Raw genomic sequence first — 18,872 nt, 5'->3', positions numbered from 1 at the left:
CCACTAAGAGACCACAAACCAAAGCAAAGCAGGAGAGCAGAAGTTCTATTTCTTTCTTATGAGTCACCTTAAATAGCTTGTGAACTGAAGATACGCATTGCTTGATTTTACTCTTGATATTCCTTGTGCTTCTCCCTTGTCTCTTCCCTCAGGAAAACCTCAATCCAAGTTCCTCCCATAGCAGGATGCCAATTATTCCCTCAGGTTTGACTCCAGTGGCTGTCCAGGCATTTCTGCAGCACAGGAGCTACACTCCATAAAATTATATTCTAGGTGGTGAAACCAGAAGGGAATAAAAAGAATTTAAAGTAGTTTGAAATATAAAACAATAATTTATTTTGCTTCATTTTACTTGTTAACGTTTGTAGCTAATGATGATTTCATGAAACTGCTTTTATAATTCAATACATTCAAATCTATAAAGCAAACAGTTACTACCATGGGCTTTTCAAATTCCACAAACTGTCTTATATAAACAAATTAGCTGTACATGCACGTTTCTTCAATAGGTTGCAACATTTGCAAACATGCTTTAAAAATCCTTTAAAGCTGCATAATAGTGTACTTTGCCTCAGGCTTTTCAGATGAAACCTCTATACTTCTTTCAGAAACCTTAAAGAGAAAAATGTTTAAATGTTGAGCATAACTCTAAAAACTGCTGTTTGATAAATGTTAAATATTACACGAGAATGATTCTGAGTTTAAACCTTGAGCTAAGTATTGATAAACAGCACTCTGTGTAGAAGTGAACAACAGCAAAATAATATCACAAAAAATGGTTTCACAAACAAAAATACATATGTGCAGTTGCTCTTGTGGGTTTCTTGCATTTTTTTTTAGGTAAAGAAAAGCACGGGTACCTTTTAATATGAATATAGTTTAAGCAAATTACCTGTGTAAGTATGGTTAATACATTTCTGATATTTAAACACTTCATGTAAAAGGTAACAAGTAAAAAAGTACAATCAGTACTCCAAAAAGCACTGCTAATATTGCCTTTGAAGGAGATGGGCAAGCTTTCTCTCCACTGCAGAATGGAGATCCTGGCACCCACGGTTGTAGAGTTCAGTATTTGAACTATAAACTCAGTGACTGTATCTTATATACAAAAATCGTGCCACATTGAACGAGGCATGGATTCCTACCCCACTGGTAGTGTTTTATGTACATAATTTAGCACTGGGGATTGATTATACAGTAGTCACTGACAGGAAGGAATTGTACACCCGCGTGCCGTCCGGTGACTTTGTTCCGTGGGTTAGCAGTTCTTGGATTGTCATCCAATTGTCAAATATTTTTTTATTTCTCTTCTTCATCATTTTTTTGTGGCTCAGTTCAATGATGTTCATCTCCTTCTTCTCCTCTGCACCTTGCTGTTCCTTTAGGCACTCTAACCTGCTCTGCATCATGAACTCCCGCCGCCTCCTCTGCTCCTTGGCTTTCACCAAGTGCTGCTTCCTCTCCTCCTTGCTCCAGTACCGGCCCATCTTCATCTCACTGATGGCATCGTCATCCGTGGTCATCCCACTGCGCTCCTCCTTGATCTTGATGGCCCGTTCCCTCAGCAGCCTGTCCCTCACCGGCCTCTTGGTGATGTAGCGCGTCCCGTCGCTCCTGACCTTGACCTTCCACTCCATCCGGGGCTCGCTCTGGCCCGAGGCCAAGTCCTTGCACATACTCACCAGGCTCATCTGGCTCTGCGCGTATTCCACGGCGGATTTCTGCTGGATCAGCTGCATGTAGCTCTGGTAGTGCTGGGCGTGGGCAGGGATGTGAGCGTGTTTGTAGGGAGAGTGGTGGTAGGGGGACACGTAGGAGCCCGAGGGCTTCTGACCATGAGTGGGGCTTTTGCTGCCGTCGCTGCCTTTCCTCTCCTTGCTCTCCAGCTGCTTGCCAGGGTCAGGATCTCTAGCAGAGGCGTGGCCCTTACCAGCGCCGGATTCGTGGCTTTCTGAGCCGGCACACAGATTCTTTTGGGAGCCATTATAGGCCACTGCCCCCTCGTTACCCTGACAGCTAACGCCTTCCGCGGTTCTGCGCAGGGAATTGTCGGGGGAGATCTCCAGCGTCAGCGGCGTGCTCCGGCAGCTCTCGCCCGTGTTGTAGGCACTCGAGCTGTCCTTGTCGGACTTCTCGGGCAGCTCGGTGATGTCCGAGAGCTCGTGCCTGCGGACGTCGATGCTCGTGTTGTAGTTTCGGAAGCCGCTGTTGTGCAGCATCCAGGGCTCCCGGTACTGCTCCTTCAGCTGCTGCATTTTGTGCGCCCTCACGATGTTCAGGCACTCCAGCTCGATGTTGCGCAGCTCCTCGTTGAGCATCTCCAGCTCTCTGTCGACGCTCTCCTGGTCGCTTTTGCTCATCTCCAGGGTGCTGTTGTGGTAGTACAGACTGTAGGGGTTGGCAGACTTCACCTGGCACTTCAGCTCCAGCAGCTCCCGGAACCGCTCGCACTCATCCACGGGGATGCCGAGGAAGTCGACGTCGGTGCAGTCAGCTGAGATGAAGGACTCATTGCTGAACTGCATGTCCCCGCTTCCCAGGGTGTCGTGGCTGTAGGTCAGCTTCTTCTGGCTCCCCAAGGTGTTGGAGGAGGTGGTGTGATCGTCCCCATTGTTCTCCTGCTCGGAGCTCTCGTCGTTGCGAGTGCTGTCGTCCGTGCGCCCCACGCCGCTGTCCTTCTCGTGCTGGTTGGACAAAATCGTGGCTGTGTCTGTGGTGCCTCCATCCTCCTCGTGCTTCTTCTAACAACAGAAACAGCAGGACACAAAGAAAAATTATTGCAAGCACATGAAACATTTGAAAGTGTTTATTTTTAAATAGTTCTCCTAATCCGTCACTTTTTACACTTTCTGCTTTTTATATGGAAAGAGTATTGTTAAGGACTCAGAGAAAAGGTGACCAAGCCCTCAGCCTGCCGTGGATGTCCTTTGCAAAAGAACCTGAGGTCTGAGTTTCACCTATGCAGCAACAGTGGTAGAAGTCACATTTTCAAAATATTTCTTTTCCCACTTAGGTGCAGAACGATATCCAGTTGTCCTGCAGTGCCTAAGTGAGAGCATGACTCCTCACAACATGGGGATGGCACAGAGGATGCAGAGTTCTAGAAAAACTTTAGGAAAAAGGTCTAGGCAAAAATTGAGAAAATGCTTTAATCATAGCAGAATGATGGAGAATATAAGCCTGTATCTGTGACCCTGCATAAAATTTGTAATGTAAAAACCTTTCCTTTGCCTTTTTCCTATTGTATAGATCTTACTTCAGTCATTTTCCTGAGTTGTCCATTTGTGTTTCCAGGTTTTGGGAGGCTGTTTCCAGTCTGTGCGTGCACATCAAATAGGAGATTCTGTAAATCAGATCTCTGCCTGCTCTACCCACCCAATACTCCTCTCAGTGACCACAGTGATAAGGGATTTCCAAGAATTGTGATCATGTTGCTGTAAGGGGCAAAGCACAAAAGGTACTATTTTAAATCATCTTGGTCCCTGAGTTGAAGCTGTGGAGAGCCATGTAATACCTTGATTTTACAGAAAGTCCATTTTTTTTTTTTTGTCTTGATCTCAGTGTCACTTGAGACACCAAGTGTATTCAGGCAAGCTCAATATTGAATATTGAGTGCAGTGGGAAGTTTGACAGCCCTGCACACCAGAAGGGCAGTACCTGCTGAAGCATGCTGGCAGTAAATTGCATTGCCTGGTGGTGCTGTTCCTCTAACATGTCCATGTGCAAGTCATCCAGAAAATCGTTTCTGTCATCATCCATCCATCCCTCATCCAGCTGTGTGAAAAGGGAGGGAAAAAACAAACCAATCGTTGTCAAAAGAATGAAGACTGACATAAATTACTGCTTTTCTTTGTAGACAGTGGTTGGGAATTCTCAGGAGATTCCTTGCTGTGACAGTGCTGCTGTGTCTTGGGAAGGAGCCTGTCCTTGTGCTAAGTGTGGGTATTGACTGTGCTACCTCCTCCCACAGCTGCCTCCATCTCCAAGAGCAGGGTTTTATCTTCAACAGCCCTCTACATATGAAAAAAAATCTGTCTTTTGATCCGTGGAAATACTTGTAAGAGCTGGGACAGTTTTGGGTTGTGCACAACTTGATTAAGATGTATAAAAACACTCCAGAGCCCAAAGCTCTTGAGGCAGCATCAAACACCAGAAGGAAAATCTGGCTGGGGTCTGTAGGACATTTTTACTCCCATTCCCAATTATCCCCACGGGAAAGATCAGAAATATCCAGGCTAAGAGGACAGTGAAGATCCTGACCCTGTGTCTCCAGGTGCACTGGCAAGGGCTGCTCTCCCAGCACCAGGAGCAGAGATAGATCAAACAATGGTGCTCCTGGCTGTTTGTTCAACACCTTTATTGTGCTAATCCCTGCTCTACAAAGGGATCTGGTTCAACCTTTTATTACAGCTCAGGAGACTTCTTCACAGTATTCAAGTACTTTGAGAGACTGTGTATGAAGGGCTAAATAATAGGTGTTTTAATGAATGAATAATCAATAGCTATAGGAATTAGAGTTCAGCGTGTTCTTCAAAACTGTGGCTCAAAACCATACATAATGCCTTGCACCGATGTTTGTAATAACACTGCAGTACATATAAATCACCAGATGTCTTAGAAATTGAATTTTAATAAAAAATATATATGTGAGTACCATGACTGCTGAATTCCATTATTTTATGCCATATATATATGTGCAGTCAAAGTGTATAATATGGCTTTAGGTAGATGTGGTAGATTTAGACAGGTTTGAAAGAACTGCTTTCAACAAAACAGCAACTGTTTTAATTAAGACTCAAGTGAGGGTTTTTTTGTTGCTACCGTACCTGGATTTCTGGTCTTGCCACAAGTAAGGAGATATTCTTGCTCTCCTCACTGGAGAGAAGTGCCACAGCTTCCTCTCGGTTCTGCACCTCGATGCCATTGATCTTTAAAGAAAAAAACACCACATGAAGGGTTTTCATAGGGAAACCCCCTGGATGCTGCTGTGCCCAGCCCCATGGAAAGGTTTGGCTGGATGGCTCCACACACACATCCCCAGCCTTGTGCAGAGAAGTGCTGGGCCAGTGTGGTGGTTTGGGCACGAGATGCTGCTCCACCCCCTGTATGGCAGGTGCAGAGCCTTGTTAGGAGTTCTGGGGTTTAGGACACTGGAGTTCTGGGGTTTAGGACACTGGAATTCTGGGGTTTAGGACACTGGAGTTCTGGGGTTTAGGACACTGGAATTCTGGGGTTTAGGACACTGGAGTTCTGGGGTTTAGGACACTGGAATTCTGGGGTTTAGGACACTGGAATTCTGGGGTTTAGGACACTGGAGTTCTGGGGTTTAGGACACTGGAGTTCTGGGGTTTAGGACACTGGAGTTCTGGGGTTTAGGACACTGGAATTCTGGGGTTTAGGACACTGGAGTTCTGGGGTTTAGGACACTGGAATTCTGGGGTTTAGGACACTGGAGTTCTGGGGTTTAGGACACTGGAGTTCTGGGGTTTAGGACACCTGGAGCACTTCCCACACGTACCTGGATAATGCGATCCCCTTCTCGCAGCCGCCCGTCCTTCGCTGCGATGCTGTTGGGATCAATCTGCAAAATCAGAGACCTCTGAGTGCTCTGCAGGTTTGGGAGCTCAATATTCACTTCCCCTTATTTCCTGGGTGGTGCATTCCAATGGAAGGTTTTAGATTTAATGATGAGTTTCTTTCCCCAGATTGGTGCAATTAATTTGAAATAGTTCTGCGTGGTGAAAAAATGTTGCTGTATAAAATGCTACTTTTTTCATGGAAAGGGACAAGGAGAGAGAAACGGGCCCCAGATGTTTGCAAATAAAAGTGTGTGGGGTTTTTTGTAATTTATACTGTTTCAGGAATAATCAAGAATAAAAATTAAAGGGGGAATACATGAAAATACTCTGAAGGCATCATCTGAAATAGAACATTGTTAATATAATGAAATTTGACTTCAGTGGGAGCAGGACTGCACTCAGTTTGGAGAAAAGGAAAATAATTAGATTTCTTCCAATTACTGCATTTTGGCTGTTTATCCAACATGGTACAAACAGAGGATAAATGTCTTAACTGCCCAACAATGCAGCTGAAAAAACAAATGGTATAGTATGGAAGGCAGCTCAATCTTACCTCACTCACATAAATACCCATGTCATCTTCATCATCTGTTCTGTAACAGACAGTGAGGCCAAGCTTGTCCTGGCTGTTCACTCTGTGCAAATCCACTTCCTGAGGTTTGGGAAAAAAAAAAAAAAAAAAAAAAAAAGGAAAATATATTGTCAGTGAGACACTAGTGACTGATGGAAGCAATTTTTCAAATGCAATGAAAATATTTTGCTTAAGTGATATAGTGGATGTCTTTTGATTTCACTTGTAGACGAGGTTAACTTACTGAGCAAAACGTGATTATATGCAGCCAATCAATACCTGGGACATTTTTGACCTTTCAATCAATAGGAAGTCATTTTGAAAATAGACCTTTTATTGATCTTAAAGAAGAAAAATTACCTATATTTCATGTAGTGCTAAGACTTCAAAGGCAAAAATACTTATAAAGTATGATTTCAATATTTGTCACAGCTGATACATATTTCCTAATAAGCAGGGTAATTCTCTGGCTTTTCAGAAAAAAACTAACACTTTATTACTTTAAATTGTATCATTTTCATGAACTCATCTAATAAATTTCTCAAAAGTGTGACTGAAGATCAATATATTGTCAGCAAAGCATTTGCTATTGGTAATAGAAACATAATAAGCATTTCAGTATCTGGCAAATGTTTGGTTTCAGTAGGTCATGGTGGTCTCATTAATCTCAGAGACATTTAACCCATCTTAAAAATGTATGTTCTTCCTCCACGCTTTTTTTTTCCCCACGAGGAATTCCTGAGGGTTATTTTCTTTTTTTTTTTCTTCTGTGTTTGCTGCTGCTGTGTGACACTGGTTGGTAGGAAGGGTTGTAAAATCCATGGAGATAGCCCCAGGCTGGGGGATGCTCCTGGCTGGTGACCATCCCTGTGGCATCTTTCAGTCCTGCCTTTTTGCTTGTGAGGGATATCCCGGGGGTTTAACGTGTTTAACCCACTGATTGTGACTGCTGGGCTGGTCCTGAGGATGCTGCCGTGGGGAGGAAGGGTTTTGCTGCACAGACAGAGGTGTGAAAGCACCTGGAGCTGTGTTTTTACCTCCTCAGGTGAGGGGAGTGAGTGAGGCTTGGCGAGGTCCTGCTCCTCCTCAGGCCAGGCAGATCTGGGCTCTGCTGAAAGGGAAAAGTGGGAGCAGGCAAAGGGACACAGAAGATCCAAGGGCTGTCCCAGCCCAGGGCAGACCCTGCACCCTCTATTTGTGCTTGGACCTGCCATTCCAGAGGAAAAGTCCTGACAACACAGCTCCTTCTTTCTGGCATCTCTGCTGCTGTGCCATTTGGAAGGGGCAAGACAATAAAACAAGCTGATATGAATAATTTATCGGTGTGTCTAGCTGACAGCTGCCAAGATCAGCAATCTCGTGTTATTTACTTGTCAACATGTGTAATTTCTTTTTTTTCCCCCCTAAAGAAGCGTAGCTGTAAATGTCAGTGACATTTCAGCTGGTATTTAAGTGGTTTCAATCAATAGTATCCATGGTGAACTGCTGTGCTTTCCCCCCCCTCTCTTTTGTTACTTAAAGGTTTGAACACAAGGCTTTAATAGTGGGGTTTTCTTCACATTTCTAAAGCTTTGGAGCTTTCTAGAGAGGAGATGGAGATTCTTCAGAAGAAAGGTGAGACAAAGTGGATTCTGTTCTGATCTCAGCTGATCCTCCAGAATGTCACTGCAGTCAATGGGTTTATCCTGCATTTCCCCTTGGAGTGAACTGGGGGTGAGGTGGGAATTTGTGGATACAGTCTAATTCAGGCCCAGAACAATTCCCATATTCCCTCCATACTTTAACAAAAAAGTTTCATGATCTTCAGGAATGCTTTTATATTGATTTGAAAACATGGCAAGAAATTTGTGCTGTGGCTTATTCTACTTCTTGCCATACTGGCAGTGAAAAAATGTATTTATAATGTTAAAAAACCCCCACAAAAACAAACAGAAATATATGGCGACTTTGGCCATTGCTTAAATAGATCCTAAGTAACTACAAACTCTTGGAGTGGAAGGAAAAGAGGGAGCAAGCTGTTATTTTTATTCTTACTTGCCACATGTTTTTACTAACAATAGGTGTTTTTCCAACAGTGTACAACTATAAAGGTTATAATAATTAAAAATAAAGTATGGGTTTATATTTAAATTGTACCATCTGAGATGTGACCTGTGATATACTGGAAGGTAATAAATCATCTGGTAAATTAAATAATATATATTTTGAAAGGAAAAGAGCTATCTGTTGTTTTAAAACACACAGAAATAAAGCAGCAAGAAAAGCTAGAGCAGAAAAAATTTATAGAGCAGGTGCTAGAACCTGAATTTTTATGAGTAATTAGTTGACAGACTTACTCTTGAGTACAATCCCTCTAGTCCTTGGTAGGAAGAAAGAAAGTGGATTTGATGCTACCCAAATATTATAATTTTATGAACTTAAACATAGGAACAGCTGCTTTCTGTAGGTCTTTGCGTCAGTGAAGTTTTAATATAATCATAAAGGTTTGAAATATTTGAGAGATAAAAGTGTGTAATTCCAGTTGGAGTTGAAGAATCAACACCAGAGTCTTCAAAGCAAAGGTTATTTTCCATATTCAGAGGCAAGTCTGTGTAATGCAGAAATACATGAAAGGGGAAAATGGAAAACTGGCACCTGCAAGTGCAGGTATTATGGCAGCTTGAGTAATTGTACCAGGAATTAATTAAACAGAGGAACATTCATATGGGCCTGGAGGAGTTTAAAAGTGCAAGTCCCTGTGTTTGCCATGCCACAGGACTTGCCAGTTCTTACAGTTTTGTCTCAGGGGCTGCACTCCAGGGCAGTGGAAGGGACACACTGAGGTTACTCCACACCTGGTCTGCAGCCACACAAAGCAGCTGGCAGGCAGAGGAGCTGCCCACAGAGTGTGGGAATGCTGGGGCGGGGTTAATGTGATAAATGTGAAAATTCTGTCTATGACAGTTTTTACACTCGCAGATAATTCAAATCTGCTTCTTCAGATCAGGTAAAAGTGACATTTTGAGAGATGTTCAAAGGAGGATTTGGATGCTCTTTCAAAATAGTCTGTGCAAGAGAAGTGTCTGAAAGATTATTGGCTCCTCGTCAAATGCAGAGCCAAGGAGGGCTCACAGAGCTGGTTGCTGAAATCCATCTGGCATTTACAGCAAGACAAGAAGAAATGAACATGCCCTGTGACATTATACCTGCAACCACTCATCATAATGAATTAGGAGCAAGTGATAATAGTAAATTAACCTCTATAAGCTCAGAAGATCCTTCATTTGCAGAGGATTATTGAATTATTGTACTGCTGATTTAGAATTATGGCCTGCCTGCAAATTTATAAAAATCAGAGTCCTTCCTCTAACAAGACAGAAATGAGCAGTAGAGATCTGAAATGACAGCAGTGGGTAAGAATAGTTCAGTTACTCAGAAAGCCTCACCCACAGCTTGCATAAGTGCTCTGTCCTTCTCCCTCTCTGTAAGATGTGGTGGATTTTTTTTCTGTGCTGACCTCTGCCATACCTGACCAGCAGTGTCCCCTTTTTTGTGCTTCCTTTTGCTAGGTTTCATACAGAAAACAAAGTCAGGGAAATAAATATAAAGAACTATTTCCTTTTATACTGCATAAGGCCCTTTCTACTTTTAGCAACTGACCTTGTTACAGTAGGAGGGAAAATCTTCTTCATGCTTTCTTGAACCTAAGAAAGTAATCTTTATGTTTGTATTTCCATATCAAAGTGGTTTTCAACACAGGTAAATGGAAAAGAATCCCACCCTTTCCTTTTTCAAAGGAGAAAAAGCCATAAGCCAGATTTTCTTCCCAAAATTCTCTGCTCTAGAGAAGCAGAACTCTACCTGGAGGTTTCTGTGGCAGCCCAGCTCTGTGATGGGAATTCTCTGTCAGGCCATAGAGGCTGGACCAGCTTTAATCACCAGTGGTGCTGGGGAAGGCTGAAGAAAAGTATTTCTCACCCTGAGGAAAAGAGGCTTGGGATGGCTCAGTAAGATAACTCGGAGGATGCCAGGCTCTCTGCCAAGCAGATGGGCAGAGCTCCATAATTCAGACCTTTCTCACACAGCACGAGGTGCTGAGGCCAGGCTGGAAACCTCCAGAGAGCTGAGGCAGGACAACTTTTCAATGCTGCCTTGTGAGCCAGATGAAATGTTTTACCACTTTTGCGTTTGTTCCAAACAGAGAACATACAAATATTTGTGTTAGAAAGTGCAGCTGTGAAGCTTTTTAAACCTTTCCATATTCAATCACTGCCTGAAGCAGGCCTGCTCAGGCTGCAGCTCTTTGTATTCCCAGACACAGCAATGCCTTGAGAGGCTCCTGATCTGTGCAACTCCCTGCAGAGCTGGAGTTTTCATAGAGAAGAAATTTATTCACATAAAAGATGCTTTGAAACGCTTTGTAAACCAGGATGGAATAAAAATTGCAGAGTGCCTGTGATGGAGCCTTCCAATTCACATGTTCAGAGTCGCCTCTCGCCTCCCTTGCAAACAAATTATTGGAGACGTGAAAGAAAAGTTTCAACCAAAGTAGCAAAGTACAGCAAAGGGGAGAGCTTGAAACCCTGGTACTCAGCTTTTACTCATGGTTTCCTAAAAGCACCAGAGTATTAATTTCAGATCTTGAAGCACTTTTTTTGTGCTCAGTGTGTTCATCTTTTGCTGATCAGCTGTTGTGGTTTCATGCTGGGAACACTGGGAGCTGTGCACTGGGTGGGCAAAAAGCTCTTTGAACGAATTTGGTGTCCTCCTTCAGTCTTTTGACAAGAATGCTTCATTTCTGTCCAACACTGAGTGAGAGTATCGGAGGGAAATTTCTCAGCAGTAGCAAACATTTAATGTAATTTTCATCTCCAAGCTTCACTGACTTTCAGCTAACCATTCAGCTGAGTTCAGTTCTTTTCTTGGAAAGAAAGACCTACATACAAGTTGCATATTGGGAAGGGTGAAGACAGAAAGTCAGATGGGAGGGAACAGGCCCCTTTTTGATGTAGAATGTTCTCCTTTGTAATGTGAGAAAGTTCCACTGAGAGAGCCCTGGCTTGGGCTGTGTCTGACAGCTGGACAGACTTGTTTGAATAAACATATTAATGCATAACACTGCTGGGGAATCCTGGAGTGACATTATTCTTCCTTTATGAGCCTGAAATGACTTCTAGCTGGGCCTCCATGAGGAATGAATGTACTTTTAATTTATAATAAAATAGGAGTTCACGATTTAGTTCCTCTTTACTTGTGGCATGGAAACTTCAAAAGAAAAGAAATTGTATTTATTTATTTTTGCAGCAGAGAATATATGGCAGTTACCTCTGAGTCATCAATTTTAAGACAAATGTTGAGATAAAACCGAGAATACAATTTTGGCACCTCAGCAATACTGCCAGCATAAATTCCTTCCTATGGATATTTACATTGGAGGTTTGTTGTGAACTTGGCTATTTCACCTTTTTTGTCTTGTTTGCTTGTTACAAATCACTAACCAGTCAGTTATAGACCATAAAAGTTTAGATGAGGAGCTTCTGATTTAAATTCAAAGCACATTTTATAGACATAGGAACCCAGAAGGCTGACTTGATGGCTTTCTTACTTTCGACATTCCTGCTGCAGTCAATGAAACAGTGCCTTTGTGGTCTTTTAAAACATATCTATCAAAAGGCAAACAAAAAAGCAACCAGCCAGTTGAGTCCCTGTTAGCACTTTGACCTTACCATTGATCACAGTCTTTACAATTTGAACAGGAATCTTTAGTGGTTTTTAGGAAATACTATTAGGCTACAGAGACTCTCCTAATGTCCATCTGCCTGTGTTACTGAGCTGATCACCTTTTGCCATCAAGTGCTATATCAATGTCAAAATTATTAATGTTGTGGTTTAAGGCATATTAAGGCTTGGCTACAGGAGTGTGTGTGTTTAAAGTGTTTTCAGCTCAACTGGTTGACTTTCTAATGGAAGCATTAGAATTTATCCACAATATTTAGGTTTCCTAAAAAGTAAATTTTGGAAAGATACTGGTAGAAAACACTGATTTGTTCTACACTTTCCTTTGAGACCGAAATCTATATTGTATTTGTTTTTATTTAAGAGGGAAAAAAAAAAAAAAAAGGCCCTTGTTTGAAAAGTAAGGCCTTGAAGTCTGCTAAGTAGCATTTGTTTTACTGGCACTTTGATTTTATCCTGCCTTTGATTTACGTTTGTATACAGAGATGAATTGCTACCAGATCCACAGAATTTGAGAACAGCTTGCAAACTTTTTATGGGGTTTTAGTCCTTGATCCTGCAAACACTTTTATAGAAGGAAACAACCTGGCGCTCATGGAAGGACTGAACTCTGCTCCCACTGCAGCTGTTGATAAATCTGCACTGATTTCAGCAGAGCTTCAGGCAGGTCAGCACAGCTTGCTGTGACACATAGGTGTTAGCAGGACCAGGATCTAAGAAATCAGAAGTGCAAGCCAATTAAGGGATAAAATATTCTCTTACTGATAGTCTTGGATAGATCACCTGGGTCAGACATTGCTGGCTGTATTTAGAGCTATTGGGATATTTTACTACTGTTTATTACAAATAATTAAAAACACTTCACTGGGCCAGTACTGCTTAAGTATCTTGCGGAGCCCCACAATTTCTGTGCCGTACCTTGAATGGTTGGGAGCAGGCTATTAAAATTAGGAATGAGAAAACTGAAGATGAACTTCTGATGGGATATACAAGCACTAGAACCAAAAGTGATTTTTAAAAATTTGGCAGGGAAAAGGGCTTGCATACTTTCATGACTGGTTCAACTTTTATTATCTGTAATTTCATATGTATACATATGTCACTTAAGTAATGAAAAAGGGAGGAACAGCTTAGTATAGTGGCAAATCTATCCTGGCCTTGTCTTGTAAACTTAACATACTTCAAAATTATATGATCAAGAACATCTGTTTCTCAGCCAGGAAATATTTAAGGGAAACTCACACATTTTTACTGTGGTTATGTGGAACAGGTCCTACCACTCAGCACAGCCTTTCAGATTTTCAGAAAGCTTAAATCAGCACACTTACACAGAATTTAATTAAAGGAATCAATGACTTCATTATTTATGTTAATTTGTTAGCTGATGATCATCAGTGCCTGGCTCACAGTTCAATGGAGTGATAAAGGTATCAGCAGCTAGTGAACAATGTTATCACAAACATCTGCTTTGAAAACTCTCTCCACTTTATGCAATTCAAAGACCTTGAGGTGCATATGGAAATGAGAAAGTTACTCAGATTAAGTACCTCTAATTCCAACTCATCCCGGTCCATTTCTTGATGAATTCCTCCCATGTAGTCATTTGGGTCATAGTATTCATGCACGGATGGATGGCTGGAAAAAAAAAGGTATTTCTTAGGACAGCACTCAGGACTTCAGTGGAACTTGTTAATGCATTCCAGGCTTGTAGGGGAGATGATGGAGTGACCCCCACACTGAGGAGCTGCATGTGGTTAATTCTATAAGCGACACCACTCACCCCAGTAAGTGTTTGAAATGAAAATTCCATGTATTGTAGGAGGACAGCCTGCTGCTTTTTACTGCTTGAGCTCTCCCACACTTGCACTGCCTTTACTTTGGAAGTTGTAAGCAGTGTAATGCTCTTGTGATCACCGTTTTCTGTGCTGGATTGTTTTATCTGCAGTGAAAGTAAACTCCCTTTAATTCTCTGTTAAGTAGATACATGGCTGAGACTATTTATCTAACAGCATCTGCTAATTGGCCAGGATAGTCAAGTTGTTGGAGGCAGGCGAGATTAATCTGAATGGAATTGGGAGAAATGAGAGGAAAACTAGGAAAAAATGACTCTGCTTTCACGGGCTGGGTGACAGCACAGCCAGAGAGCTGAGGGTGGCCCTGGCATGAGAAAGGCTGTGAGGGCCCAGAGGAAGGGCACTGCTGATCCAGCAGCTGGGGCTAATAATTAAGGAACAATGTGGAGCTGATAGGGCTAATGTGGAATAATGCATTGGAACCTACATTACAGAATGATAAAATCATGGGACAGTTTAGGGTGGAAGGCACCTTAAGGAAAATCTCATTCCACCCTTGCCATGGGCAGGGACACCTTCCACTAGACCAGGCTGCTTCAACCTGTCTTGGACACTTCCAGGGATGGGGCAGCCACAACTTCTTGGGGCAACCTGTGCCATGGCCTTACCACCCTCACAGGGAAGAATTTTTTCCTAAATGATTCATCAGGAATGAATCTTTGCTGTTTTCTAAGTGCAGTTGGCAAGTCTAAGGTACTAAAAGCCCCTAGTGCAGATGAAGTTGGGAGGTGCAGTGTCAATCAAGGCCCTTGGAATAATCATGTCCAGCCTTTTGTCAAGTATTTCCACTAAATTGTGCTGCTGTGCTTGGATTTTGAGTGGGAATAGGTGGCTGGAACCACCCTCTGAGTATCAGCAGAGTCATGAGAGGAGCAGACACTGCCATGGAGTGGTCCTGGCTCAGAGTGTGAAGGTTGCTGTGCTCTGAAAGTCGCCCAGGGCAGTGCAGGATCAGCCAAACCCCATTCCCCAGGAGGGCAGGCAGGGATGTCTGGAGAGGGGCCCTGGGAGGGTGGGTGCACACCAGTCCTGCTCTCACCACGTGCAGGATCGCCTCAAAACCAGGAATTGCTGTGGCTTGACCAGATCAGTCCCTCACACACAGCAACGGAGAGGGTCAGAATCCTTTCCATTCCCTGCTCCCTGTGGAGGTGCGTGGCAGGATGACAGGCAATCTGCAGGGGCTCCCCGGGGAGCTGTTTTCCTCTCCAACAGCATGCGAGGGCGGGGGGTGTGTGCGCCAGGAGATAATTGTCATTTGTATTTGTAAGTACAAAAGCATCAAATTACCATTAACAATAATTAAAATTTGATTCTAAAACATCCATGACAACACTGGTAAGTAATTCTAGTCCCAGAAAATAACTTATTCGAGTAACAGCGCTGCAGGGTTATAATAAAGTAATTAATACACTGGAACAGAATGTAGCAGCTCTTAGCATTACACAATTTATGGCAGCCATAAAAAATAAAGTTAAAACACAAGCAACCCAAAGAGGCAGTGAGAGGAATTACAAAATGCAATAACTTTATCCATCAAATGCCAGCAAAAAAAATGAGCTTTATGAGGCCATGTTGTGACTCAGTGGCATTACTCATGTGAGTAATGTCTCGCTAATGTGTAGGAAAAATGAAAATCCTGTGAGTTATGGCTCAGCGGTGGATGAATCCTGGCTGCTTCTGGGAGTACATGCTTACATGTTTCTGGGAGTACATGTTTATGGCTCAGTGGTGGATGAATCCTGGCTACTTTCTGGGAGGACATGTCTACCAGCGAGCGAGGTGAGGTGGCGAGCTCCTTCCAGCACACCACGTTACGGAACACAAGGATTTCTGAGGCTCACAAAGCACCACTTACTCTTCGGGCAGCAGGTAGGGGTCCAGCCCGGGGACGGGCGGGGTGGGCGAGCCCATCTTGCTGAGGGCCATGATGTGCTCGAAGGTGATGTCGGTCTGGGTGCCCACGTCCACCAGCTGCGGCTCGTGGGCCTTGGCGCGCGGGGCCCTCCGCAGCACCTGCACCACGATGGGCTCCTTGGCGGTTTTGAACGCCTCCACCGCCTGCTCGTGGGTGGCTTTGGATAAATCCTTCCCATTGACCTGCAGGAAGAAAGCAGCAAAGCTGTCAGGGACCCAGGCTCAGCTCCCAGCCATCCCAATGATGCCTTGAGTTTTAGCGTTCGTATTTTCCAGGTTCTGCACTGCATTGGTGCATATAACTCCAGACTTCATATTAAGCAGGTTATCTTCACAGCTCAGGCACACAGAACAATCCTTTTCCAGCCCCAGAACCAAGGACAGCGCTGCAGCTTCAGCCCAAAGAGTGCAAACAGCAGGGAATGGAGGAGAGCAACCTGGGAGGGTGGGACTGCAGCACCTGGAGCTGGAACTGGGCAATGAACCCCAATATGGAAATGGACCAGAACTTATAAAAGTATAAAAACTCATGACACACTGTCCATCTTGGGTCCATCTTGGGCAGAACCACAGCCAGCCTCTTGTAGTTCCCAAGGTGTATCCTTTGAAGGCCTTTTAATAAATCCTTACTTTATTCTTTTAACTCTGTCCAGCCTCTGTTCTAGGTCAGCCTCTTTAGGCATCACCAAGGTGTGAGCAGCCAGTGCCAGGAACCATCCCCACCACCTTGTGCATCTCTCACTTTCCCTTTTTACTACAGTAACTTTACAAATCCTCTGCTCTGCCTTTTATTTTGGTAGATTTTACTGGGCTTGCTCTTTGAGGTGAAGTACAAACCAGCACCCCATTTGTTTCTTGCAGATTAGAAATCGCTCAGCCCTTGTTCAAACACAACAAGTTATTGATTCTCCTGGCATTTTTCTAGTTTTGGTTTGCTTTTTAGACTCTTCGCCTTTTTGCTGAACAAAACCAAAACTACAAAAGTATGTGTTTGTGTCTGATAAACAATTCTTTAGATGAAACATGATGGTAGCACTCAGTCACAGCAATAAAAAACTCTAAATGGAGTAGTGGATATAAATAACAGGAGACATGCCAGGCCATGGAACTGGGGGGCTGAGCAGAGAATTCACACACTGCTCTAAATACACACTAGAATCCACATTTAGTCACATAAAAGTGGGGCACCTGAACGACCACATTACTCAGCACAATAACTGAATTTAGCCCATACTTAACATATTGCCCAGGGCAAAGAGCTGGCTGATATAAAGAGGGTTAACTTGAGTGCAGAATAGATTGAAAAGGTTAAATTCCTGCTGAATTACCTTGTGCAACTAACACTTTTCCCCTGCTGTCATCTTGAGTTTGCCTTAGGGAGGTGATGACACCAGGATTTTTGTGAAGCCAGCTGAGATGGGAAGGTGTTAGCATGACATTTACATCACACAAACACTTGCACTGCACATTGCTCCCAGTTATGCACAGCATGTAAAGTTTGGCCTGGTCAAATTAAATATCATTAACTCGCCCAATTGAGCAGATTACTTTAAAACAGTTTGTACAGCTGTAAAATTAGGTTCAGCGTAATGTTTTCTCTGGAAAAAGGAAATGCTGATTATGGTTTGAGTTTTATTATTTGCTGCAAATTAAACGTTGCACATTTTACTGTGTGCATCCTATTTTTTTTTTTTTTTTGGTACAACAAAACCCAACAAGCAATCAAAACAAAAGAATCTAAATTGCAGTGTATAATGCTTTTCAGAAATGTGCTCAGAATATCTCTTGAGCAGAAAACTATTTATGAAGGTCCTTTCTCCATCTTCATAGTAAAACCTGGTAAAACCCTGCAAAGGACAGATTTCCAGTTCATTCCCAAATGCTGTAATGAACCTGGATTACAGACAGTTTAGTACAGGCCTGCATTTTAATTTAGGTTCCTTAGGACACTTTTATTTCTGCAAATCCATGGACTGGCATCCTCTTTGTGTTCTCCTATGCAATTGTTACATAAATAATCATAACTTCAAGGACAGGTTGATGTCATGCAGGGAACAGGCGGTAGTAGCTGCACTGTGTCATAAATTGTTACTACAGGAGTTATTTCCAAGTAGTTTCCTGACTGTGTTGTCTGCAAGCTGATAATGCCACGAAGAAGAAAAGGTGCTGCACAGCCAGGAAGAAGGACAATGGGACCAGATTTTAGAACTGGGGTGATGAGCCAGCTAAATTTTAATCTAAACCCTCTCCTGCTGCAGAGGGACCTTGTGTAGAAAAGGTTTGTGACTTTCTGGCATTCAGCTTTAAATTGGTAAATTGATTACTCTACAAGCAGAATTATATTTGATGTGTATAGAATTTTAAAGGATGGGTTTGATAGGATGGCAATGATTGCAGTGAAATGGAAGCATAAATCACTGTACTGCTGTTGTTATGGGTTTCTTGACCCACTCCAAAGATATGGTTGGGGATTTTGTCTTTAAGAGTTAATATTTCTATGAGCTGTGGCAGCACCCACATCGTGTTAGGCAAACTATCCTCTGGACAGTAGCTGTCCACATGATGAATGGTTTCGGGGTCAGTCTGTGGATCCCTTACAAGAGACGATTCCTAAACCCCAGCTGAGTGGAATCCTTTTAGCTCTGCAGGTTCCTGTCCTGATCAGCAGCCTTGGCCACTGTGGTGATGCTGATCTATGAGACGTGGTCAGAACTGCCCTAACAAATGATGAAAGAGCACACAATGACACAAAAATACGCTTAAAAGTGCTTTACAGCAGGGAATTGTATTTCTGAATCTGGTTCCTAAAAAACCTGCAGTAAGTGCCATAATATGTGGTAAATACTGAGCAGTGAATAGTTTGTAATTACTTTTTATTGAAGCATTTTTTTTAAGCATTTCCCATCTCAGCACACCAATAATACAATTTTCCATTACAGGATGGCAGTGCTAAATATTTGGATAATAACAAGCAGTAATTCACCAGTCTGCTTATGCATAACAGAGATAAATTGCTTTTTAGTCTAGAAAAAGTAGCAGGTATTGGTATTTTATTTTTAGCAGCACAAAAATGATGCAGAAGAGAAATATACTGGGATGATCTCAATGGGCTGATTTCTGGTGTCTGTGTTGAGTCAGTACTTGTGGCTAATCCTGATTCTAGCAAATAGGTGATACTAATATGCTTAGTTTCTATCTGGAAAATTTGTAACAATTGACAAATATTTATTCCTAGTG

The 18,872-nt window shown here is 42.8% G+C and overlaps 1 protein-coding gene across 1 annotated transcript in view; it reads right to left on the bottom strand.

The window, feature by feature from the left end:
- Positions 1-312: 312 nt before the first annotated feature.
- PDZRN3 (PDZ domain containing ring finger 3) overlaps positions 313-18,872 on the bottom strand; it is a 130,733-nt gene continuing 112,173 nt past the window's right edge. Inside the window, exons 4-10 of the mRNA XM_053989706.1 lie at positions 15,577-15,818; positions 13,413-13,500; positions 6,133-6,231; positions 5,519-5,581; positions 4,827-4,928; positions 3,658-3,774; positions 313-2,741 (exon numbers count right to left, since the gene is read on the bottom strand). Of these exons, the coding sequence (XP_053845681.1) occupies positions 1,191-2,741; positions 3,658-3,774; positions 4,827-4,928; positions 5,519-5,581; positions 6,133-6,231; positions 13,413-13,500; positions 15,577-15,818 (2,262 nt within the window). The 3' untranslated portion in view covers positions 313-1,190. The remainder of the gene's footprint in view (positions 2,742-3,657; positions 3,775-4,826; positions 4,929-5,518; positions 5,582-6,132; positions 6,232-13,412; positions 13,501-15,576; positions 15,819-18,872) is intronic.

Source organism: Vidua macroura, chromosome 13, assembly GCF_024509145.1.
Source record: "Vidua macroura isolate BioBank_ID:100142 chromosome 13, ASM2450914v1, whole genome shotgun sequence".
Lineage (NCBI taxonomy): Eukaryota > Metazoa > Chordata > Aves > Passeriformes > Viduidae > Vidua > Vidua macroura.
Note: the sequence above shows the minus strand (reverse complement) of the source record. Positions and strands in the feature narration are given on the sequence as shown.